Genomic DNA, 26,062 nt, shown 5'->3' with positions numbered 1-26,062 from the left:
GTCAGATTTGCCGAAAGGAGGGCAGGGGAGGGCCTTATAACCATCCCGGAAGTTCGAATAGCAATGGTCGAGAATTTTAGCAGTCCGAGTACAACAGTCGATATGTTGATAGAACTTTGGCAGCCTAGTCCTCAAATTTGCTTTGTTAAAATCCCCGGCTACAATAAATGCAGCCTCAGGATATGTGGTTTCCAGTTTGCATAAAGTCCAGTAAAGTTCTTTGAGGGTCGTCGTGGTATCGGCTTGAGGGTGGATATAAGCGGCTGTGACTTTAACCTAAGAAAATTATCTTGGGAGATAATACGGTCGGCATTTGATTGTGATGCAGGGTGCCAGTCCTTTGGGGCCTCGTTGACTGCTAGATGGCCTCTAGGGGTTTCGTTTTACATAACCATTACCCTTCTATCAGAAGTGGATAAAACAAACTTACGACCAGCAGAGAGTAAAGCCAATGATAACTGCTATTAGGAATCCAGGTAATCAGACAGAGCCAGACTAAGGTTTGTATGGGAGTTACAGTTAGTGAGCACATCCTCCTGCTATAGGGAATACCTGTACGGAGCAGCACAGATAGCTCAGCTCCAAGCCAAACTCTGTTGGCTCACTCCTCTCCAGGTGAGAAGTTCACTGGCACCATCTGCTTGCATGGCGGCTGGGTTTGGGAGGGATGGGCGAGCTGGTTAATCAGCACACCCGGAAGAATGCCAGTAGCGATGAGCTGCGTGGGAGGGGGTGTGGGGGCTGTGCCTGTGGGGTGGTGCTGATAGGAGGGGTCTGGAAGAGGCAGCTGCAGGGAAGTTTGGGGGGATGCGAGAGAGCAAAAAGGCGACGTGTGCACAAAAAAGAAGCTGTGCCGCAGGCCAGCAATAATTCATGCCTCCTCTGTGACTTTGAATTCCACCCTTATTCTCTGAGCTCCACTTCAAAAAGGAACACCGCGAAAACAGGATGATGCTAAACACACAGAGCTGTGCTTCAAATCAAATCAAATCAAATTTTATTGGTCACATGCGCCGAATACAACAAGTGCAGACATTACAGTGAAATGCTTACTTACAGCCCTTAACCAACAGTGCGTTTATTTTAAACAAAAAAAGTAAGAATAAAACAACAAAAAAAAAAAAAAAAAAGTGTTGAGAAAAACAAAGAGCAGAAGTAAAATAAAGTGACAGTAGGGAGGCTATATATACAGGGGGGTAACGGTGCAGAGTCAATGTGCGGGGGCACCGGCTAGTTGAGGTAGTTGAGGTAATATGTACATGTGGGTAGAGTTAAAGTGACTATGCATAAATACTTAACAGAGTAGCAGCAGCGTAAAAAGGATGGGGTGGGGGGCAGTGCAAATAGTCCGGGTAGCCATGATTAGCTGTTCAGGAGTCTTATGGCTTGTGGGTAGAAGCTGTTGAGAAGTCTTTTGGACCTAGACTTGGCACTCCGGTACCGCTTGCCGTGCGGTAGCAGAGAGAACAGTCTATGACTAGGGTGGCTGGAGTCTTTGACAATTTTGAGGGCCTTCCTCTGACACCGCCTGGTATAGAGGTCTTGGATGGCAGGGAGCTTTGCCCCAGTGATGTACTGGGCCGTACGCACTACCCTCTGTAGTGCCTTGCGGTCAGAGGCCAAGCAGTTGCCATACCAGGCGGTGATGCAACCAGTCAGGATGCTCTCGATGGTGCAGCTGTAGAATTTTTTTGAGGATCTGAGGACCCATGCCAAATCTTTTTAGTCTCCTGAGGGGGAATAGGCTTTGTCGTGCCCTCTTCACGACTGTCTTGGTGTGCTTGGACCATGATAGTTCGTTGGTGATGTGGACACCAAGGAACTTGAAGCTCTCAACCTGTTCCACTACAGCCCCGTCGATGAGAATGGGGGCGTGCTCAGTCCTCTTTTTTTTCCTGTAGTCCACAATCATCTCCTTTGTCTTGGTCACGTTGAGGGAGAGGTTGTTGTCCTGGCACCACACGGCCAGATCTCTGACCTCCTCCCTATAGGCTGTCTCATCGTTGTCGGTGATCAGGCCTACCACTGTTGTGTCGTCGGCAAACTTAATGATGGTGTTGGAGTCGTGCCTGGCCATGCAGTCATGGGTGAACAGAGAGTACAGGAGGGGACTGAGCACGCACCCCTGAGGGGCCCCCGTGTTGTAGGTGTTCCTCTTGTCCAGGTGGGAAAGGGCAGTGTGGAGTGCGATAGAGATTGCATCATCTGTGGATCTGTTGGGGCGGTATGCAAATTGGAGTGGGTCTAGGGTTTCTGGGATTATGCTGTTGATGTGAGCCATGACCAGTCTTTCAAAGCACTTCATGGCTACAGACGTCAGTGCCACGGGTCGGTAATAGGCACTTTCCATTTTAGGTACAATATTCACCTCACAATCATTCACCATTTCCATTCTTTCGGCACCATGTTATAGAAAATCAATCAATATGAATGTAGGTATTATGTATGCATTTGAACCAGGGTTTCCGTTAGGAAAATGTGGCGCCAGACATTTGACCGGCAGCCTTTTAATTTAACCTCTTAAGGATCGGACCCTTTTTTTCAATTTTGCCAAAAATGACATACCCAAATCTAACTGCCTGTAGCTCAGGACCTGAAGCAAGGATATGCATATTATTGATACCATTTGAAAGGAAACACTTTGAAGTTTGTGGAAATGTGTAATTAATGTAGGAGAATATAACACAGATTTTGTCAAATCTGGACAATTAGCCGGTGGCAGTTTTATTTATTGGCTTTTCATTATTATAATTTTTGACAAAAAGCTGACTATTACCGGCTAACGGAACCCCTGATTTGAACTATTGCAGACTGAACTGGAGGCCTTTTCTAAGCAAAGGTTCTTGTGTCTTTGTTGGTGCATCTCCTTTCTGAAGAAATACATTATTAACAACTGACCCAAATCCACAGTCATTAACATTCCTCCCTCATAGACAGAACAGGCATTCTTCATTTGAGAGACTATTCCCCCACGGTGGATGAACACAAGCCAAAAAGTAAGCCAACAAACAGGCCAATAGGTTTCACAGCCGACCAAGCCAAAAACAGGGTTTGGGCAGGGATCAGCATACATAATGGATGGTTTCAGCTGCCTTCCAAAACGATTCAGAAGAATGTGAAAATACACTGAACAAAAATATAAATGCAACATGTAGAGTGTTGGTCCCATGTTTCATGAGCAAACATTTTTTATCACAGAACTTTTCCATACGCACAAAAAGCTTATTTCGCTCAAATTTTGTGCACACATTTCTTTACATCCCTGGTTAGTGAGCATTTCTCCTTTGCCAAGATAATCCATCCACCTGACAGGTGTGGCATATCAAGAAGCTGATTAAACATTATGATTATTACGCAGGTGACAATAAAAGGCCACTTTACAATGCCACAGATGTCTCAAGTTTTGAGGGAGCATGCAATTGGCATGCTGACTGCAGGAATGTCCACCGAGCTGTTGCCAGAGAATGTAATGTTCATTTCTTGACCATAAGCTGCCTCCAATGTCGTTTTAGACAATTTGGCAGTATGTCCAACCGGCTTCAAACAAAAGACCACGTGTAACACGCCAGCCCAGGACCTCCACATCTGGCTTCTTTACTTGCTGAAGACTATTTCTGTCTGTAATAAAGCCCTTTTGTGGGGAAAAACTCATTCTGATTGTCTGGGCCTGGCTCCCCAGTGGGTGGGCCTATGCCCTCCAAGGTCCACCCATTGCTGCACCCCCGCCCAGTCATTTGAAATCCATAGATTAGGGCCTAATGAATTTATTTCAATTGACCAATCTCCTTATATGAACTGTAACTCTGTAAAATCTTTGAAATTGTTGCATGTTGCGTTCATATTTTTGTTCAGTATAGTTCTCATTCAGTGCAGAAGCATCAAAGGATATTTAACAAATCACAAAAAAATGATCAATCTAAAGATTCCATACTTGCAGACCTCTTAAGCTTCTTTACAGCGCATTCCTAATCAAAGTCACTTATCTAGCCTTGTGTATTTTGGGGACAAAAAACGACAGGGGGCCATATCACAAGAACAAAGGACAGACACCTTGGTGGAGAAAAGCAAGGAAAAACAGAAAAGCGGAGCGTTTATTATTCTGAGGCTCGTTTTTTTCCCGAATGATCAAGCTGTTAAAACACAGCGCCAGGCAAGGCATGAGCGTGAGGAGGTTAAATCAGTTCACCACCAGAAAGAAAGAAGAGGAGTTTCTTATTCCCACTGCACTGCTGACTGTGGAACACACTCAACATTCACTTCAAACCCTCCTCACCTTCCCCACAGCGGGACACCTATCGATTCAGTCACAGCATTCCTGATGGGTGTGATGAGAGTGGGTGGGTGGGTGTGGGACTGCAATATAAAGGTGTGTGTGTGTATCACTGAGGATCCAACTATTGCAGAGAAACTCAACAGAGGAGATGAATGCTCTCTTTACTAGACCCTTAGGAGAACAAATTCTGCAATAAATGTTCCATATATAGACCTGCCAATCTTGAAGAACCCGCGGTGGCGGCGCTCCCGGACCACACGACGGCACGTGTGACACCCACACATCTCAAATCATAGGCAAATGCTCCTTTTTTGGCCTAATAATGATGTTGGCAGAAGACTGCCTCAGTAGGAACGATAGGCTATAGACCAGGATTCCCCAACTGGCGGCCCGCAGGTGGTTTCATTTGGCCCCCCAAGTTCGCGGAGCAAAAAAATATTAAATTTGATAAATTCCATAAAAATAAATAAGAAAATGCTCCAAGTGATTTAAATGTAGGAAATCTGTTCAGTATTCCCACGCACAATAGAGAGACACGTGATCGTATACAAATGTAAGCAAGGTTTAAAAAAAATATGTTTTAGTCAAATATTATATCTGTTTGGGATTCTTGCGGTCAATTTGCAGTCTACAAATTCTCTGTAATTATGTTCCGGCCCCCCGGCTGAATCTAGTTGATGATCCCTGCTATAGACTGTTATGGGTACTTGGCAATTGGCTGCTTTTCAGTAACTAACTAGAAATACGTTTTAATTTAAAATCAGGGTTCTCCTTATGATTTTCTGACAAGGTGGTGCTGATGTAGGCCTAAGGTCGGGTAGGGGGGAGGTAGTCAAAGCATTTTGCATGTTTGAAAAACCTGTAACTGCCATTTCCTGACACCTCAAGTCTTTTTTTTTTTCTTCTTTTTTTTGGGGGGTAGATCAGCTTAATATTTACATTTTAGTCATTTAGCAGACGCTCTTATCCAGAGCGACTTACAGTTAGTGAATACATATTTTTTTATACTGGCCCCCAGTGGGAAACGAACCCACAACCCTGGCGTTGCAAACGCCATGCTCTATCAACTGAGCTACATCCCTGCCGGCCATTCCCTCCCCTACCCTGGACGACGCTGGGCCAATTGTGCGCCGCCCATGAGTCTCCCGGTCGCGGCCGGCTGCGACAGAGCCTGGATTCGAACCAGGATCTCTAGTGGCACAGTTAGCACTGCGATGCAGACTATTCCCCCACGGTGAATTGTGAAATACATACATACATATATATACACACATATACATACATACCCTTTAATAAAAATAAATTTTTTTATTTTTTTATATATATCCCCCTTTATTACATTCCAACCCCGCCACCCTTTCCCCACTTGGAGTAAACTAGTGAACAACAACGCCTAGGCCTCTACTTCCAGCCCATACCCACTATCTACATTTTATGGACGCAGTCAATTTCACAATAATTACATTTTGTTTGTTCTTTCTCCTGAACTACTTCTACTCTCAACCTCTCCGATCATTTTCATGATGTCCATCCAGTTTGCTTCTATATGCCATATCTTTCTAACTGTGCTCCTTCACAAAAGCTCCCAACCTACAACCCATACACTTATTATGGACACAGCGTGCCTACATTATTAGTTATCTTGTAATTGTTTGTTATTAGTTGTTATTAGTCCCATCCTTCAATTCCATTCAACACCTCCCATCTATCTTTTAACACCATCCATATAGGATTTATATTTGCCATATATATTTCAACTGTACTGTGATGTCTTACAAAAGTTCTGAACCTTTCTATTCTCATTGTTTCTACAGATTGTGAATAAAAAAAAAAAAAAAATTTTTTTTTGCTAATAGTATTATTATGTTATTGATCGATTGACTATGACTTTTCAGATCACCCAGTAGTGCTATCTGCAGGGTTAGCTCCAGGTAAATATTGCAATCCATTAGCCATTCCTGGACCTGTGTCCAAAAACAAGCTACAAATGGACAGTACCAAAACAAATGATCTAATGATTCTGTCTCTTCGCAGCAAAATCTGCAGAGCTGGGAAGATTGTATCCCCCGTATAAATAACATTCTATTGGTAGCAAGAATTTTATATAATCATTTAAATTGAAAGATTCTAAGCTTTGAATCCGGTGTCGTTTTGCGTATCAGTTCATAAACACTATGCCATGGGATCGGTACGTCAAAAATCTCTTCCCAACTATTTTGCAATCTATATGGGACGGCTGTCAATCCTTTGGTCCTTAAATGAAACTGATATACTTTTTTATTTATCACAGTTTTCCTTAACCAATTATGTTCTTTAATGCAAGGCCGACAGACAAGTTCCTTACGTTCTCCTCCTTCAACTTTCCTCTTCCATTTTTGCGGTAAGGCTGACATTTCCATATGTTTTTGTTAGCTGCATGTGCGACATAACTCCACCAGTCCTACCGATTATACCATTTACAAGTCTTAAATTATATCAAAAAATGTAGCCAACACAGTAGTCTAGTGTTGGATCCTGAATTAATTTTGAGGCGGTCTCAATGACACATTCACATTGTTCTAGGTTAAAATAGGGGTAATGATTATTATAATAGGTGCCTATGTGGATAGCCTAGTGAAAATGTGAACTGGCTTCTTCTCAATTTTGTTTGAATCATTAAATTACTGAATGCAATGTAGTAGTCTACTGTATTTGGAATATGAAACAACTGATTTAGGCCTAAATATATGAGCTTGTTTCAGATCTCCATACCTGATCTAGTCCATCAAATCTTCCTTCTCAGTTAGGTCTACCATTCATTCAATATGCCTTGTTGTCATTGGTGAACTGACTAGGCTATTATCACATCATTAGCAGCCCCTGCTGATTTTGTACGTTTGCTCACTGACAAAGAAATGATCAGTCTATAATTTTAATGGTAGGTTTATTTGAACAGTGAGAGACAGAATAACAACAAAAAAATCCAGAAAAACGCATGTCAAAAATGTTATAAATTGATTTGCATTTTAATGAGGGAAATAAGTATTTGACCCCCTCTCAATCAGAAAGATTTCTGGCTCCCAGGTGTCTTTTATACAGGTAACGAGCTGAGATTAAGAGCACACTCTTAAAGGGAGTGCTCCTAATCTCAGTTTGTTACCTGTATAAAAGACACCTGTCCACAGAAGCAATCAATCAATCAGATTCCAAACTCTCCACCATGGCCAAGACCAAAGAGCTCTCCAAGGATGTCAGGGACAAGATTGTAGACCTACACAAGGCTGGAATGGGCTACAAGACCATCGCCAAGCAGCTTGGTGAGAAGGTGACAACAGGTGGTGCGATTATTCGCAAATGGAAGAAACACAAAAGTACTGTCAATCTCCCTCGGCCTGGGGCTCCATGCAAGATCTCACCTCGTGGAGTTGCAATGATCATGAGAACGGTGAGGAATCAGCCCAGAACTACACTGGAGGATCTTGTCAATGATCTCAAGGCAGCTGGGACCATAGTCACCAAGAAAACAATTGGTAACACACTACGCCGTGAAGGACTGAAATCCTTCAGCGCCCGCAAGGTCCCCCTCCTCAAGAAAGCACATATACAGGCCCGTCTGAAGTTTGCCAATGAACATCTGAATGATTCAGAGGAGAACTGGGTGAAAGTGTTGTGGTCAGATGAGACCAAAATGGAGCTCTTTGGCATCAACTCAACGTGTTTGGAGGAGGAGGGTGTTTGGAGGAGGAGGAATGCTTCCTATGACCCCAAGAACACCATCCCCACCGTCAAACATGGAGGTGGAAACATTATGCTTTGGGGGTGTTTTTCTGCTAAGGCGATGGACGGGGCCATGTACCGTCAAATCTTGGGTGAGAACCTCCTTCCCTCAGCCAGGGCATTGAAAATGGGTCGTGGATGGGTATTCCAGCATGACAATGACCCAAAACACACGGCCAAGCCAACAAAGGAGTGGCTCAAGAGGAAGCACATTAAGGTCCTGGAGTGGCCTAGCCAGTCTCCAGACCTTAATCCCATAGAAAATCTGTGGAGGGAGCTGAAGGTTCGAGTTGCCAAACGTCAGGCTCGAAACCTTAATGACTTGGAGAAGATCTGCAAAGAGGAGTGGGACAAAATCCCTCCTGAGATGTGTGCAAACCTGGTGGCCAACTACAATAAATGTCTGACCTCTGTGATTGCCAACAAGGGTTTTGCCACCAAGTACTAAATCATGTTGTTTTGCAGAGGGGTCAAATACTTATTTCCCTCATTAAAATGCAAATCAATTTATAACATTTTTGACATGCGTTTTTCTGGATTTATTTGTTGTTATTCTGTCTCTCACTGTTCAAATAAACCTACCATTAAAATTATAGACTGATCATGTCTTTGTCAGTGGGCAAACGTACAAAATCAGCAGGGGATCAAATACTTTTTTCCCTCACTATAACTTTCTGTGAAGGACCGTATTAGCGGAAAAGCTCTCACTTCCATCCCCGCACAGTGCACGTTTCCTTGCTAGTCAATGTGCTCGCCCCTACTATCGTTGCAGAGTCAAAGCATGTGCCACCCGCTAAATAGGCTACACACATACACACGTTCAGGAGCAGAGACGTTTGTGAGCTATTTAATGAGTGAAAAGAAATGCAAGAACCAGCAGAACCCTTCACATATTAGCACAAGTGCACATAAAAGCAGGGCATTAGGCTTATTTAAAAAATAAATAGAAATACTTGCCTCAACTTAGCAAAGTATCAAGATTGATATCGTACCAGCGTACTTCAACCTCAAATTGCGTGCATGGTACACAACATGCGTACAGGTTGGCAGGTCTGCATGATATACTGTAGCATGTTTTTCTTTGTAAATCCCTTCTAGAAGAGAAAATAGGAAAAGGTGGGTCAAGGAACCAAACCAATACTCACCCTAGCCAGGCTGACCCCGCCGGGGACCTTGTAGGGGACGTATTTCCTGTAGATGTGACCCACCCTGGAGCACGGGATGTCCTCCATACGCCCGCCACACATCCACACCTGTGGAGAGAGAGGGAGCGAGGGCGGGGGAGGTAGAAAGAGAGAGCGGTTTAACACAGCCAACTGTGTGGGGGTCAGGGCATCACTGCAGTGTTAGTGTGTGTGTCTCCTATGTCGGTGTGTGCCCGTGGTGTGCAGCTGTGAACAGTGTGAGAACATGAGAGGCTGACAGGTACTAGGAAAGCTGGGAAGGAGAAAAGAGAGAGTGGTTCCAGAGGGAGGGATGGAGGGATTAGAGAACGACCAATATGAATATTTTAAGGCCGATACAGATATTTGGGGGTCAAGGAGGCCGATGGCCAATATTTTAGGGCGATATTCAATATCATAACATTTCCCAGACTGCCATGTAGGCATTAATTTTAAAATCAAACAATAAATGTGACTGTTTTATACCAATCTAACTACATAACATCATGTTAATACTTTTATTTGAATTGTAAATCTCTTGATAAACTGGGTATATTAAGATGGCATAGGCCCACTCCCAATACAGGTGAATGAATATTCAATAGGAGTGTGTGCATGCATCGAGTTATTGAGCTTGTTCTGGCTGATCAGTGGAGTCTATGGTGCTACAGATGACAAACAATCTGTTTGCCTTCCATTTGGGACTTATATTAGCTTACTGATCAACAACATTTGCATAGAAGCATCATTCCAGCATGTCACGCCTGTATGGAAGGACATTATAATAATATAATAATAATATGCCATTTAGCAGACGCTATTATCCAAAGCGACTTACAGTCGTCCGTGCATACATTTTTGTGTATGGGTGGTCCCGGGGATCGAACCCACTACCTTGGCGTTACAAGCGCCGTGCTCTACCAGCTGAGCTACAGAGGGCCAAACTGCTGTTAGTTTGAGAATATAAAATAACATCTATTCAATGCAAATTGGTCCAACGTAACATCATGATTTGTGATCACGGATGCTTATGAAACTAGTATTCTAAGTAATTTTCCATGATCGGGAAAAAGTATTTTTCAGCTGTCAGGACGCATCCCTAAAGAACTCAGCTGCCAGGACGAAAATTCGAAACAACTCAATTGGCTAGTTTGGCTATTTGTCAAGAAATGGGCGGGTTGTAACTTGATCCTACTGCTACGATTGGATTTTTAAAATTTTTAAATGTCACCTTTATTTAACCAGGTAAGCCAGTTGAGAACAAGTTCTCATTTACAACTGCGACCTGGCCAAGATAAAGCAAAGCAGTGCGATAAAAACAACAACAACACAGAGTTACATATGGAATAAACAAAATGTAGAGTCAATAACACAATAGAAAATCTATATATACAGTGTGTGCAAATTTAGTAAGTTATAGAGGTAAGGCAATAAATAGGCCATAGTGCAAAATAATTACAATTTAGTATTAACACTGGAGTGATAGATGTGCAGAAGATGATGTGAAAATAGAGATACTGAGGTGCAAATGAGCAAAATAAATCACAATGTAAATAACAATATGGGGATGAGGTAGTTGGGTGGGCTAATTACAGTTGGGCTGTGTACAGGTGCAGTGATCGGTAAGCTGCTCTGACAACTGATGCTTAAAGTTAGTGAGGGAGATAAGTGTCTCCAGCTTCAGAGATTTTGGCAGTTCGTTCCAGTCATTTGCAGCAGAGAACTGGAAGGAATGGCGGCCAAAAGAGGTGTTGGCTTTGGGGATGACCAGTGATCTAAGATAAGGCGGGGATTTGCCTAGAAGTGATTTATAGATGACCTGGAGCCAGTGGGTTTGGCGACGAATATGTAGTGAGGGCCAGCCAATGAGAGCATACAGGTCACAATGGTGGGTAGTATATGGGGCTTTGGTGACAAAACGGATGGCACTGTGATAGACTACATCCAATTTGCTGAGTAGAGTGTTGGAAGCTATTTTGTAAATGACATCTCCGAAGTCAAGGATCGGTAGGATAGTCCGTTTTACGAGGGCATGTTTAGCAGCATGAGTGAAGGAGGCTTTGTTGCGAAATAGGAAGCCGATTCTAGATTTAACTTTGGATTGGAGATGCTTAATGTGAGTCTGGAAGGAGAGTTTACGGTCTAACCAGACACATAGGTATTTGTAGTTGTCCACATATTCTAAGTCAGACCCGCCGAGAGTAGTGATTCTAGTCGGGTGGGCGGGTGCAAGCAGCGTTCAATTGAAGAGCATGCATTTAGTTTTACTAGCGTTTAAGGGCAGTTGGAGGCCACGGAAGGAGTGTTGTATGGCATTGAAGCTCGTTTGGAGGTTTGTTAACACAGTGTCCAGTGAAGGGCCAGATGTATACAAAATGGTGTCGTCTGCGTAGAGGTGGAACTGAGAGTCACCAGCAGCAAGAGCGACATCATTGATATACACAGAGAATAGAGTCGGCCCGAGAATTGAACCATGTGGCACCCCCATAGAGACTGCCAGAGGTCCAGACAACAGGCCCTCCGATTTGACACATTAAACTCTATCTGATATAGCGAGAATGTAACTCCGCTCCCTTTTACACATCTCCTCACATCTCTCCTCACATCTCTCTCATCTAAAGATGGCTGACAAAAATACTAGGATGGAAGCAAATGTAAGTAATTATAACGTCTTAACGAGTCATGTAATAAATGTACAGTTTAGAGAAATATATTAGTTAATGTAGAGACAAACGATTATGCATATTTTCTTGTCATAAACTTAATTTACCAAAATCGCTATTTAGCAAGCTAGGTCGTGTTTTTCTCTAGCTGGAGGTAAGCAGGAGGTAAGCTTCTCATATGGTGTTGAGTAAAGCTTAACCATGTATTAGATCGTAGGTAGGTAGTTAGCTGTAGTTAGGTATTGTATTTATTATAGGTTAGTATTGTTGTTATTGTAGGTTTCCGTAGGTAATTGTAGGTTAGTATCGAAGCACAAGGCTAGCTAGCTAGCGGGTAGCTACTGGTAACGATTAGCAACGCTGGAGAGCTGTTTCCAATGTTAATGTAGTCCTAGCCAACGTTAAATTTTTTGCTTAACCATGTATTAGATCGTAGGTAGGTAGTTAGCTGTAGTTAGGTATTGTATTTATTATAGGTTAGTATTGTTGTTATTGTAGGTTTCCGTAGGTAATTGTAGGTTAGTATCGAAGCACGAGGCTAGCTAGCTAGCGGGTAGCTACTGGTAACGATTAGCAACGCTGGAGAGCTGTTTCCAATGTTAATGTAGTCCTAGCCAACGTTTAATTTTTTGCTGCGTTATGCGTTATGAAAGGAACTAGACACGGACTTGAATTATCTGTTTAGTGTGCTAACACACTCTTGGCAGTTTGTTGTAACCAAGTATTGATGCTAAATTGTGTGTTAATGGATGCTAGCTTGCAAGTTAGCTACGGCGTCATAGCTAGGCTTCGTGGGTTGTTGTGGGTAGTTACTGTGTCTTGGCAGTGTCCTCGGCCGTGCCGGCTGTAGCACGAGCTAGCTAGCTAGCCGTTCTTCAAACAAAGTCAACACAGTGGCCATTGCTAGCTCCCCAACACGACCAGCTAGCTGTACTGTAGTAGCTAACTACAATATACTTGTCCTAGCTAGCCAACGTCTAATCATTGCTGCGTCATGAAAGGAACTTGACACAGACACGAATGATCTGTTTAGTGTGTTATCACATTATTGGTGGTTTGTTGTGACCAAGTGTTGGTGCTAAACGGTGTGTTATTGTTATTGGATGCTAGCTTGCTAGTTGGCTATGGTGTCATAGTTGGCTAGCTGAATAAAGTGGGTTGAGTCTATTCCTTAAACATTGAACCGCTGTGGTTCACAACAATTCTGATTTCTAAAGGCGGAAGTTGGGAGAGTTTTTGTTCGGGTGGTTCAGTGAAACAATTTTAGTTTCTGAGGTAGAAGTTTTTGGTGAGGGAGGCCCTGCTCTCTCCGCTCCCAGATGCTTAGCCCATTTCATTCCGATCTCCTCTGCATTTTTGTAGCCATTTGCTACAGCCTGTCAACTATGCCTCTGCCTATCCCTGTTCTCTCCTCTCTGCACAGGCTACACAAACGCACCACACCGCGTGGCTGCTGCCTCTCTAACCTGGTGGTCCCTGCACGCACCACCCACGTGGAGTTCCAGGTCGCAGGCAGCCTCTGGAACTGCCGTTCTGCTGCCAACAAAGCTGACTTCATCCCAGCCTATGCCAACCTCCAGTCCCTCGACTTCCTGGCGCTGACGGAAACATGGATCACCACTGAAAACACTGCTACTCCTACTGCTCTCTCCTCGTCTGACCATGTGTTCTCGCATACCCCGAGAGCATCTGGTCAGAGGGGTGGTGGTACAGGAATCCTCATCTCTCCCAAGTGGACATTCTCAATTTTTCCCCTAACCCATCTGTCTATCTCCTCATTTGAATTCCATGCTGTCACAGTCACTAGCCCATTTAAGCTTAATATCCTTGTCATCTATCGCCCTCCAGGTTCCCTTGGAGAGTTCATCAATGAGCTTGACGCCTTGATAAGTTCCTTCCCTGAAGATGGCTCACCCCTAACAGTTTTGGGGGATTTCAACCTCCCTATGTCCACATTTGACTCATTTCTCTCTGCCTCCTTCTTTCCACTTCTCTCCTCTTTTGACCTCACCCTCTCACCGTCCCCCCCTACTCACAAGGCAGGCAATACGCTTGACCTCATCTTCACTAGATGCTGCTCCTCTACTAATCTCATTGCAACTCCCCTCCATGTCTCCGACCACTACTTTGTTTCCTTTTCTCTCTCACTCTCCTCCCACACTACTCACTCTGCCCCTACACAGATGGTAATGCGCCGCCGCAACCTTCGCTCTCTCTCTCCCACTACTCTCTCCTCTTCCATCCTATCATCTCTTCCCTCTGCTCAATCCTTCTCCCCTCCAATCTCCTGATTCTGCCTCCTCAACCCTCCTCTCCTCCCTTTCTGCATCCTTTGACTCTCTGTGTCCCCTATCCTCCCGGCCGGCTCGGTCCTCCCCTCCAGCTCCGTGGCTTGATGACTCATTGCGAGCTCACAGAACAGAGCTCCGGGCAGCGGAGCGGAAATGGAAGAAAACTAAACTCCCTGCCGACCTGGCATCTTTTCACTCCCTCCTCTCTACATTTTCTTCATCTGTTTCTGCTGCTAAGGCCACCTTCTACCACTCTAAATTCCAAGCATCTGCCTCTAACCCTAGGAAGCTCTTTGCCACATTTTCCTCCCTCCTGAATCCTCCCCCCCCTCCCTCCTCTCTCTCTGTGGATGACTTCGTCAACCACTTTGAAAAGAAGGTTGACGACATCCGATCCTCGTTTGTTAAGTCTAATGACACTGCTGGTCCTGCTCACACTGCCCTACCCTATGCTTTGACTTCTTTCTCCCCTCTCTCTCCAGATAAAATCCTGCGACTTGTGACTGCAGGCCGCCCAACAACCTGCCCGCTTGACCCCATCCCCTCCTCCCTTCTCCAGACCATCTCCGGTGACCTTCTCCCCTACCTCACCTCGCTGATCAACTCATCCTTGACCGCTGGCCATGTCCCTTCCGTCTTCAAGAGAGCGAGAGTTGCTCCCCTTCTCAAAAAACCAACACTCGACCCCACTGATGTCAACAGCTACAGACCAGTATCCCTTCTTTCTTTTCTTTCCAAAACTATTGAGCGTGCCGTCTTTAGCCAACTCTCTTGCTATCTCTCCCAGAATGACCTTCTTGATCCAAACCAATCAGGTTTCAGGACTGGTCATTCAACTGAGACTGCTCTTCTCTGTGTCACGGAGACTCTCCGCACTGCTAAAGCTAACTCTCTCTCCTCTGCTCTTGTCCTTCTAGACCTGTCTGCTGCCTTTGATACTGTGAACCATCAGATCCTCCTCTCCACCCTCTCCGAGCTGGGCATCTCCGGCGCGGCTCACTCCTGGATTGCGTCCTACCTGACCGGTCGCTCCTACCAAGTGGAGTGGCGGGAAGCTGTCTCCGCACCACGTGCTCTCACCACTGGTGTCCCCCAGGGCTCGGTTCTAGGCCCTCTCCTTTTCTCCCTATACACCAAGTCACTTGGCTCTGTCATATCCTCACATGGCCTTTCCTATCATTGCTACGCTGACGATACACAACTAATCTTCTCCTTTCCCCCTTCTGATAACCAGGTGGCGAATCGCATCTCTGCATGTCTGGCAGACATATCAGTATGGATGACGGATCACCACCTCAAGCTGAACCTCTGGCAAGACGGAGCTGCTCTTCCTCCCGGGGAAGGACTGCCCGTTCCATGATCTCGCCATCACGGTTGACAACTCCGCTGTGTCCTCCTCCCAGAGTGCGAAGAGCCTAGGCGTGACCCTGGACAACACCCTGTCGTTCTCCGCCAACATCAAGGCGGTGACCCGCTCCTGCAGGTTCATGCTCTACAACATTCGGAGAGTGCGACCCTGCCTTACACAGGAAGCGGCGCAGGTCCTGGTCCAGGCACTTGTCATCTCCCGTCTGGACTACTGCAACTCGCTGTTGGCTGGCCTCCCTGCCTGTGCCATTAAACCCCTACAACTCATCCAGAATGCCGCAGCCCGTCTGGTGTTCAACCTTCCCAAGTTCTCTCACGTCACCCCCTCCTCCGCACACTCCACTGGCTTCCAGTTGAAGCTCGCATCCGCTACAAGACCATGGTGCTTGCCTATGGAGCAGTGAGGGGAACGGCACCTCTGTACCTTCAGGCTCTGATCAGTCCCTACACCCAAACGAGGGCATTGCGTTCATCCACCTCTGGCCTGCTGGCTCCCTTCCTCTGCGGAAGCATAGCTCCCGCTCAGCCCAGTCAAAACTGTTCGCTGCTCTGGAACCCCAATGGTGGAACAAGCTCCCTCACGACGCCAGGACAGCGGAGTCACTCACCACCTTCCGGAGACATTTGAAACCCCACCTCTTTAAGGAATACCTGGGATAGGATAAAGTATTCCTTCTAACCCCCCCAAATTGTAAAGTGGTTATCCCACTGGCTATAGGGTGAACGCACCAATTTGTGAGTCGCTCTGGCTAAGAGCGTCTGCTAAATGACGTTAATGTGCCCTTGAGCAAGGCACTTAACCTTAATTGCTCCTGTAAGTCGCTCTGGATAAGAGCGTCTGCTAAATGACTAAAATGTAAATGTAAATGTCTCTTCATCGCTCATATCACTTGGTGCTGTTTCCTGTTACTATGAGAACTAGCTCAATGGCGATGACATTTGCTACCAAGTCATAAATGTGCACATTATCTAACAAGCAGAGGGAAGGTAGGAAAAAATACGAAATGACAATGCAAGTTCTGTCTGAATGACTCAAATCTGCCTATAGATTGAGAAGTGAAAACGCGCACACACGTGCGCGCTTATCTACAGCTTTCTTGGTCCTCTTGGCTTTCTTGCCTAAAGTAAGGTCTGTGGTAAACACAGGCTTAGGAGGTCTCATACGTTTTGTTCTATGAGATAATCTTCATCCTCCAACATCACTTTGTGAATTTTAAAGCATTTATGTAAACCGAAAAAGAACAAAGGCTTTAGAAGGTCTTGTTAACTGACTAATATTATCTCACAGAACAAAATGTACAAGATCTCCTAAGCCTGTGTTAACCTCAGACCCAATTTTCAACATTTATCCCAAAACCCTATTCTTTCCCAATAGGAATGGCTGAATGAACCACAGGTAACTAACTAATTTCCAGTTTTTTAGCACTACAAGCTGGCGAGCTCTATTGCCAACATTTATTTAGGCGGTGAGTGGCGGCTGGCATAGTAGCAGCTTTGCTATGTAGAGGGACTATCGGCTAAGCCGATAGAGAAGGGCCGACAGACAACAGATTAGAAAAGGCCAATATCGGCCTGATATATCGGCTTGTGCGATTATCGGTTGTTCTCTAGGAGGTATAATGGATAAAGGTAGCAGGGAGGCACAATAGCTATACAGTGACATCACTACACAGAGAACAAGACTATTATAAATGCCTCCTGGGCATGGCTAAGACAGAAGGAAAACCTGACAGAAAATGTGTATAGAAACATGTACAGTAGAAGACAGCATGATGCTAAAGGCAGGACTGAAATGTCACTGTGTGAATGTGACATACTTCAGGTTGACTCTTCTGGGTTAGGTGAAAGCTTTGAGCCATGGGCCAAAACAAGTCTACTGTGAACTTTGTGCTGCAGGCCTGAAAGGGACGAGAGGCTGTCGGAGGCACCATCATGTGGCAGCTCCTCATACTGATTTGTAATCCTACATTTGTGTGTGCCTCAAAAGTATGCTGACTAAACTGAGAAAGAAAGAAAATGGAGGACAAAAGAAGACAAGGGCAGAGAAAGAGAAACAGAAAGGAAGAGGGAATAACGGAGAGTAAAAGTGATGGGAAGAGCAAGAAAGGGAGGAAATACTTTCTCTGTGTAGTTTTGGCCGACTAAGGTTCCTTGTTAGATGGGCTTCTGCCGTATGACTGTTTAATGGCATCTGGGGCTGGGCTGGGCAGGCGAGTCTTGACGTTCACAGAAAAGGGCAACAGAGCATGAAATATACATCACAACTTGTAGAGGCATGGAAGGAGGCACATAAGCATGGAAGGAGGCACATACGCATGCAAGTGTACACGTGCACACACATCCCACAGACGTCAGAAACAGTAGATCAGTAGAGGCTCTGGAGGCCAGGCTGAGGGGATAGACCTACTGACTGACCCTGGAATGAGGTCACTGGCACGACTGTGGAGCTGTGGTTAACCCACAACGGAACATTTTGGCAGTGTGACAATGAGGAGTTAGCGATGATGCCAAAATACTCAGCATCTGCCTCATTTACTCTGATACTCTGCATCGCTCAAGGACATAAAAAAAAAAAAAAAAAAGGGTTTGAAATTAAGGTTGTGTGAGTAATCAATTACACCTTTTGCATGTCTCTGTCAGGTGGTAGGCTAATTAGAGACGGCAAGAGGTGGCAGTATCCAGAGCCATACAGTGAGGCAAAGAAATGATCAGTCTATCATTTTAATGGTAGGTTTATTTGAACAGTGAGAGACAGAATAACAACAAAAAAATCCAGAAAAACGCATGTCAAAAATGTTATAAATTGATTTGCATTTTAATTAGGGAAATAAGTATTTGACCCCCTCTCAATCAGAAAGATTTCTGGCTCCCAGGTGTCTTTTATACAGGTAACGAGCTGAGATTAGGAGCACACTCTTAAAGGGAGTGCTCCTAATCTCAGTTTGTTACCTGTATAAAAGACACCTGTCCACAGAAGCAATCAATCAATCAGATTCCAAACTCTCCACCATGGCCAAGACCAAAGAGCTCTCCAAGGATGTCAGGGACAAGATTGTAGACCTACACAAGGCTGGAATGGGCTACAAGACCATCGCCAAGCAGCTTGGTGAGAAGGTGACAACAGGTGGTGCGATTATTCGCAAATGGAAGAAACACAAATGTACTGTCAATCTCCCTCGGCCTGGGGCTCCATGCAAGATCTCATCTCGTAGAGTTGCAATGATCATGAGAACGGTGAGGAATCAGCCCAGAACTACACGGGAGAATCTTGTCAATGATCTCAAGGCAGCTGGGACCATAGTCACCAAGAAAACAATTGGTAACACACTACGCCGTGAAGGACTGAAATCCTGCAGCGCCCGCAAGGTCCCCCTGCTCAAGAAAGCACATATACATGCCCGTCTGAAGTTTGCCAATGAACATCTGAATGATTCAGAGGAGAACTGGGTGAAAGTGTTGTGGTCAGATGAGACCAAAATCGAGCTCTTTGGCATCAACTCAACTCGCTGTGTTTGGAGGAGGAGGAATGCTGCCTATGACTCCAAGAACACCATCCCCACCGTCAAACATGGAGGTGGAAACATTATGCTTTGGGGGTGTTTTTCTGCTAAGGGGACAGGACAACTTCACCGCATCAAAGGGACGATGGACGGGGCCATGTACCGTCAAATCTTGGGTGAGAACCTCCTTCCCTCAGCCAGGGCATTGAAAAGTGGTCGTGGATGGGTATTCCAGCATGACAATGACCCAAAACACACAGCCAAGGCAACAAAGGAGTGGCTCAAGAAGTAGCACATTAAGGTCCTGGAGTGGCCTAGCCAGTCTCCAGACCTTAATCCCATAGAAAATCTGTGGAGGGAGCTGAAGGTTCGAGTTGCCAAACGTCAGGCTCGAAATCTTAATGACTTAGAGAAGATCTGCAAAGAGGAGTGGGACTAAATCCCTCCTGAGATGTGTGCAAACCTGGTGGCCAACTACAAGAAACGTCTGACCTCTGTGATTGCCAACAAGGGTTTTGCCACCAAGTACTAAGTCATGTTTTGCAGAGGGGTCAAATACTTATTTCCCTAATTAAAATGCAAATCAATTTATAACATTTTTGACATGCGTTTTTCTGGATTTTTGTTTTGTTATTCTGTCTCTCACTGTTCAAATAAACCTACCATTAAAATTATAGACTGATCATGTCTTTGTCAGTGGGCAAACGTACAAAATCAGCAGGGGATCAAATACTTTTTTCCCTCCCTCACTGGTGTTGGCATTATCCCATATACGTTTTCTTCAGCCACAGATCGAGGATCAGATTAGCGTACCCCCAATTACAAACTTAAACATTAGGGGAATATAACATATCTGACCCTATAACATAAGTTAGGGGTAACTACATTCTACTCCTATCGCATCAGCATCCACAGCAGGGTCACTCCGAGTGACCTATGAACCCTGTGCCCTCCCTGACCACCCCGCTCCCCTTGGCATGATATGTCCCCTCTAAAAACATTTATATTTAACGAGAAAGTGGGATCAATTGTTCTAGCAGAGTGCTGCCAGTGGATTAGTGTGCAGCACTGCTGATCCCTCCACCTCTACTGATTACCTCTAAAACCACTGTGATACAGAGCAGGGTGGGCAGCCTATAATACAGAACCTATCACACACTACAGTCAATGATAGTTCATGCGGCACACCTCAATCTCGCTCTCTCTGCCCATAGTGGGGCCTAACATATGTGTTTGTCAACTGAGGGGTGGGTTTTGGCAAATGTAAAATGCTATTTTGAGAGTTATTAGAATTTTGTGGTTACCTCACCCTCGTCGTCTTTGGTTTTAGATAAAACAACCATACTTACAGTTTCACAAAACAAAAACCCTGATGTAACTTAGAAAGTTTCAAAATAGAACTGAATAAGAAATTCACTGGTTGTGTTTTCTTTTTTTTTCTTCAAATTTGTTTGGGGATAGATCAGCTTTACTATTGCAGATAGATTGTAACTTCCATCAATGTAATTGTCTGCATCACTTCCAATCCCCCATGTTTTTTCCCCCCGCAAATATATATATATACACACTTGAAGTCAGAAGTTTACATACACTTAGGTTGGAGTAATTAAAACTCGTTTTTCAACCACTCCACAAATTTCTTGTTAACAAACTATAGTTTTGGCAAGTCGGTTAGGACATCTACTTTGTGCATGGCAAGTAATTTTTTCAACAATTGTTTACAGACAGATTATTTAACTTATAATTCACTGTATCACAATTCCAGTGGGTCAGAAGATTACATACACTAAGTTGACAGTGCCTTAAAAAAGCTTGGAAAATTCCAGAAAATGATGTAATGGCTTTAGAAGCTTCTGATAGGCTAATTGACATCATTTGAGTCAATTGGAGGTGTACCTGTGGATGTATTTCAAGGCCTACCTTCAAACTCAGTGGCTCTTTTCTTGACATCATGGGAAAATCAAAATAAATCAGCCAAGACCTCAGAAAAAAATGGTAGACCTCCACAAGTCTGGTTCATCCTTGGGAGCAATTTCCAAATGCCTGAAGGTACCACGTTCATCTGTACAAACAATAGTACACAAGTATAAACACCATGGGACCACGCAGCCATCATACCGCTCAGGAAGGAGACGTGTTCTGTCTTCTAGAGATGAACGTACTTTGGTGCGAAAAGTGCAAATCAATCCCAGAACAACAGCAAAGGACCTTGTGAAGATGCTGGAGGAAACAGGCACAAAAGTATCTATATCCACAGTAAAACAATTCCTATATCGACATAACCTGAAAAGGCCGCTCAGCAAGGATGAAGCCACTGCTTCAAAACCGCCATAAAAAGCCAGACTACGGTTTGCAACTGCACATGGGGACAAAGATCGTACTTTTGGTCCTCTGGTCTGATGAAACAAAAATAGAACTGTTTGGCCATAATGACCATCGTTATGTTTGGAGGAAAAAGGGGGATGCTAGCAAGCCAAAGAACACCATCCCAACCGTGAAGCACAGGGGTGGCAGCATCATGCTGTGGGGGTGCTTTGCTGCAGGAGGGACTGGTGCACTTCACAAAATAGATGGCATCATGAGAAAGGAAAATTATGTGGATATATGGAAGCAACATCTCAAGACATCAGTCAGGAAGTTAAAGCTTGGTCGCAAATGGGTCTTCCAAATGGACAATGACCCCAAGCATACTTCCAAAGTTGTGGCAAAATGGCTTAAGGACAACAAAGTCAAGGAATTGGAGTGGCCATCACAAAGCCCTGACCTCAATCCTATAGAAAATGTGATGGGCAGAACTGAAAAAGTGAGTGTGAGCAAGGAGGCCTACAGACCTGACTCAGTTACACCAGCTCTGTCAGGAGGAATGGGCCAAAATTCACCCAACTTATTGTGGGAAGCTTGTGGAAGGCTACCCGAAACGTTTGACCCAAGGTAAACAATTTAAAGGCAATGCTACCAAATACTAATTGAGTGTATGTCAACTTCTGACCCACTGGGGAATGTGATGAAATAAAAGCTGAAATAAATCATTCTCTCTACTATTATTCTGAGTGTGTATATGTACAGTGGGGAGAACAAGTATTTGATACACTGCCGATTTTGCAGGTTTTCCTGTAGAGGTCTGTCATTTTTAATCATAGGTACACTTCAACTGTGAGAGACGGAATCTAAAACAAAAATCCAGAAAATGACATTGTATGATTTTTAAGTAATTAATTTGCATTTTATTGCACAACATAAGTATTTGATCACCTACCAACCAGTAAGAATTCCAGCTCTCACAGACCTGTTAGTTTTTCTTTAAGAAGCCCTCCTGTTCTCCACTCATTACCTGTATTAACTGCCCCTGTTTTAACTCGTTACCTGTATAAAAGACACCTGTCCACACACTCAATCAAACAGACTCCAACCTCTCCACAATGGCCAAGACCAGAGAGCTGTGTAAGGACATCAGGGATAAAATTGTAGACCAGCACAAGGCTGGGATAGGCTACAGGACAATAGGCAAGCAGCTTGGTGAGAAGGCAACAACTGTTGGCGCAATTATTAGAAAATGGAAGAAGTTCAAGATGACGGTCAATCACCCTCGGTCTGGGGCTCCATGCAAGATCTCACCCCGTGGGGCATCAATGATCATGAGGAAGGTGAGGGATCAGCCCAGAACTACACGGCAAGACCTGGTCAATGACCTGAAGAGAGCTGGGACCTCTCTGTCAACCGGACGGGACCACCTAGTGTTGACACGGAGCCCCGCCGATCCTACACGACTGGTCTGCCGACGAAATCGTCTGATGTGGTTACGACGACGTCGACCACGAAGATTCCATCTGCTAGCCCCGGCCCGCTAGCACACGCTAGCCGTGGCCTCTTACCTGCTAGTGCTTTAGCAGCCTCCGAACTATCCTATTGCTGTTCACCGGACCTTATGATAACTCAGCTATACAGCTGATGTCTGCTGGACTGTTCCTTTTTACGGTACTACATCCTGTTTATGTTTAGCCTCAGCCCAAACATGGTTAGCTTATTGTTGTTTCGGTTATTTCTAATTGTACTATTTCACTGTAGATCCCCCAGCCCAGCTAAACCTGCCTTAGATAGCTCCTTTGTCCCACCCCCCATACACGCAGAGACCGACTCAATTGATGCCTCTAGTGATACTATCTCTTTCATTGTTACCCAACGCTTAGGTTTACCCCCACTTTACTCATATCCTTCCATATCCTTGTCTGTACATAATGCCCTGAATCTTTTCTACAACACCCGGAAATCTGCCCCCCCTTTATTCTATGTACCCAACGCACTAGAAGACCAGTTCTTAAAGCCTTTAGCCGTATCCTTATTCTAGTCCTCCTCTGTTCCTCTGGTGATGTAGAGGCTAACCCAGGCCCTGCAGCCCTCAGTATCACTCCTTCTCCCCAGGCGCTATCATTTGCTGACTTCTGTAATCGCAAAAGTCTTGGTTTCTTGCACGTAAACATCAGAAGTCTACTTCCTAAGTTTGAGTTATTCACTGCGTTAGCACACTCCGCCAACCCTGATGTTCTAGCAGTGTCTGAATCCTGGCTCAGGAAGGCCACCAAAAATTCTGAAATTTCCATCCCCAACTATAACATTTTCCGTCTAGATAGAACTGCCAAAGGGGGTGGAGTTGCAATCTACTGTAGAGATAGCCTGCAGAGCTCTATCATACTATCCAGGTCTGTGCCCAAACAGTTTGAGCTTCTACTTCTAAAAATCCACCTTTCCAGAAATAAGTCTCTCACTGTTGCCGCTTGCTACAGACCCCCCTCAGCCCCCAGATGTGCCCTGGACACCATATGTGAATTGATTGCCCCCCATTTATCCTCAGAGTTCGTCCTGCTTGGTGACCTAAATTGGGATATGCTTAATACCCCGGCCATCCTACAATCCAAACTAGATGCCCTCAACCTCACGCAAATTATCAACGAACCTACCAGGTACAACCCTAAATCCGTAAACATGGGTACCCTCATAGATATCATCCTGACTAACATACCCTCTAAATACACCTTAGCTGTCTTCAACCATGATCTCAGCGATCACTGCCTTATTGCCTGCGTCCGTAACGGGTCCGCGGTCAAACGACCACCCCTCATCACTGTCAAACGCTCCCTAAAACACTTTAGCGAGCAGGCCTTCCTAATTGACCTGGCCCAGGTATCCTGGATGGATATAGATCTCATTCCGTCAGTAGAGGATGCCTGGTTGTTCCTTAAAAGTAATTTCCTCTCAATCTTAAATAAACATGCCCCATTCAAAAAATACAGAACTAAGAACCGATATAGCCCCTGGTTCTCCTCAGACTTGACTGCCCTTGACCAGCACAAAAACATCCTGTGGCATACTGCATTAGCATCAAATAGCCCCCGCGATATGCAACTTTTCAGGGAAGTTAGGAACCAATATACACAAGCAGTCAGGAAAGCAAAGGCAAACTTTTTCAAACAGAAATTTGCATCCTGTAGCACTAGCTCCAAAAAGTTTTGGGACACTGTAAAGTCCATGGAGAATAAGAGCACTTCCTCCCAGTTGCCCACTGCACTGAGGCTAGGAAACACTATCACCACCGATAAATCTACAATAATCGAGAATTTCAACAAGCATTTTGCTACAGCTGGCCATGCTTTCCATCTGGCTACCACTAACCCGGCCACCAACTCTGCACCCTCTGCTGCAACTTGCCCATGCCCCCCCCGCTTCTCCTTCACACAAATTCAGACAGCTGATGTTTTGAAAGCGCTGCAAAATCTGGACCCCTACAAATCAGCTGGGCTAGACAATCTGGACCCTTTCTTTCTAAAACTAGCCGCCGAAATTGTCGCAACCCCTATTACTAGTCTGTTCAACCTCTCTTTCATAACGTCTGAGATCCCCAGAGATTGGAAAGCTGCCGCGGTCATCCCCCTCTTCAAAGGGGGTGACACTCTAGATCCAAACTGCTACAGACCTATATCCATCCTGCCCTGCCTTTCGAAAGTATTCGAAAGCCAAGTTAACAAACAGATCATCGACCATTTCGAATACCACCGTACCTTCTCCGCTATGCAATCCGGTTTCCGAGCTGGTCACGGGTGCACTTCAGCCACGCTCAAGGTCCTAAACGATATTATAACCACGATTGATAATAGACAGTACTGTGCAGCCGTCTTCATCGACCTGGCCAAGGCTTTCGACTGTCAACCACCGCATTCTTATTGGCAGACTAAATAGCCTTGGTTTCTCAAATGACTGCCTCGCTTGGTTCACCAACTACTTCTCAGATAGAGTTCAGTGTGTCAAATCGGAGGGCCTGTTGTCTGGACCTATGGCAGTCTCTATGGGGGTGCCACAGGGTTCAATTCTTGGGCCGACACTTTTCTCCGTGTATATCAATGATGTCGCTCTTGCTGCTGGTGACTCTCAGATCCACCTCTACGCAGACGACACCATTTTGTATACATCTGGCCCTTCATTGGACACTGTGTTAACAAACCTCCAAACGAGCTTCAATGCCATACAACAATCCTTCAGTAGCCTTCAACTGCTCTTAAACACTAGTAAAACTAAATGCATGCTTTTCAATCGAACGCTGCTAGCACCCGCCCACCCGACTAGAATCACCACTCTCGCGGGTCTGACCTAGAGTATGTGGACAACTACAAATATCTAGGTGTCTGGTTAGACTGTAAACTCAACTTCCAGACTCACATAAAGAATCTCCAATCCAAAGTTAAATCTAGAATCGGCTTCCTATTTCGCAACAAAGCCTCCTTCACTCATGCTGCCAAACATGCCCTCGTAAAACTGACTATCCTACCGATCCTTGACTTCGGCGATGTCATTTACAAAATAGCCTCCAACACTCTACTCAGCAAATTGGATGTAGTCTATCACAGTGCCATCCGTTTTGTCTCCAAAGCCCCATACACTACCCACCACTGTGACCTGTACGCTCTTGTTGGCTGGTCCTCACTACATGTTCGTCGTCAAACCCACTGGCTCCAGGCCATCTATAAATCACTGCTAGGCAAATCCCCGCCTTATCTTA

General features: G+C 44.9%; 1 protein-coding gene across 1 annotated transcript in view; it reads right to left on the bottom strand.

The window, feature by feature from the left end:
• LOC121579424 (polypeptide N-acetylgalactosaminyltransferase 10) overlaps positions 1 to 26,062 on the bottom strand; it is a 118,053-nt gene that overhangs the window by 8,489 nt on the left and 83,502 nt on the right. Inside the window, exon 8 of the mRNA XM_041894009.1 lies at positions 9,175 to 9,282. Coding sequence (XP_041749943.1) covers positions 9,175 to 9,282 — 108 coding nt within the window. The remainder of the gene's footprint in view (positions 1 to 9,174; positions 9,283 to 26,062) is intronic.

Source organism: Coregonus clupeaformis, chromosome 13 (assembly GCF_020615455.1).
Source record: "Coregonus clupeaformis isolate EN_2021a chromosome 13, ASM2061545v1, whole genome shotgun sequence".
Taxonomy (NCBI): Eukaryota; Metazoa; Chordata; class Actinopteri; order Salmoniformes; family Salmonidae; genus Coregonus; species Coregonus clupeaformis.
Note: the sequence above shows the minus strand (reverse complement) of the source record. Positions and strands in the feature narration are given on the sequence as shown.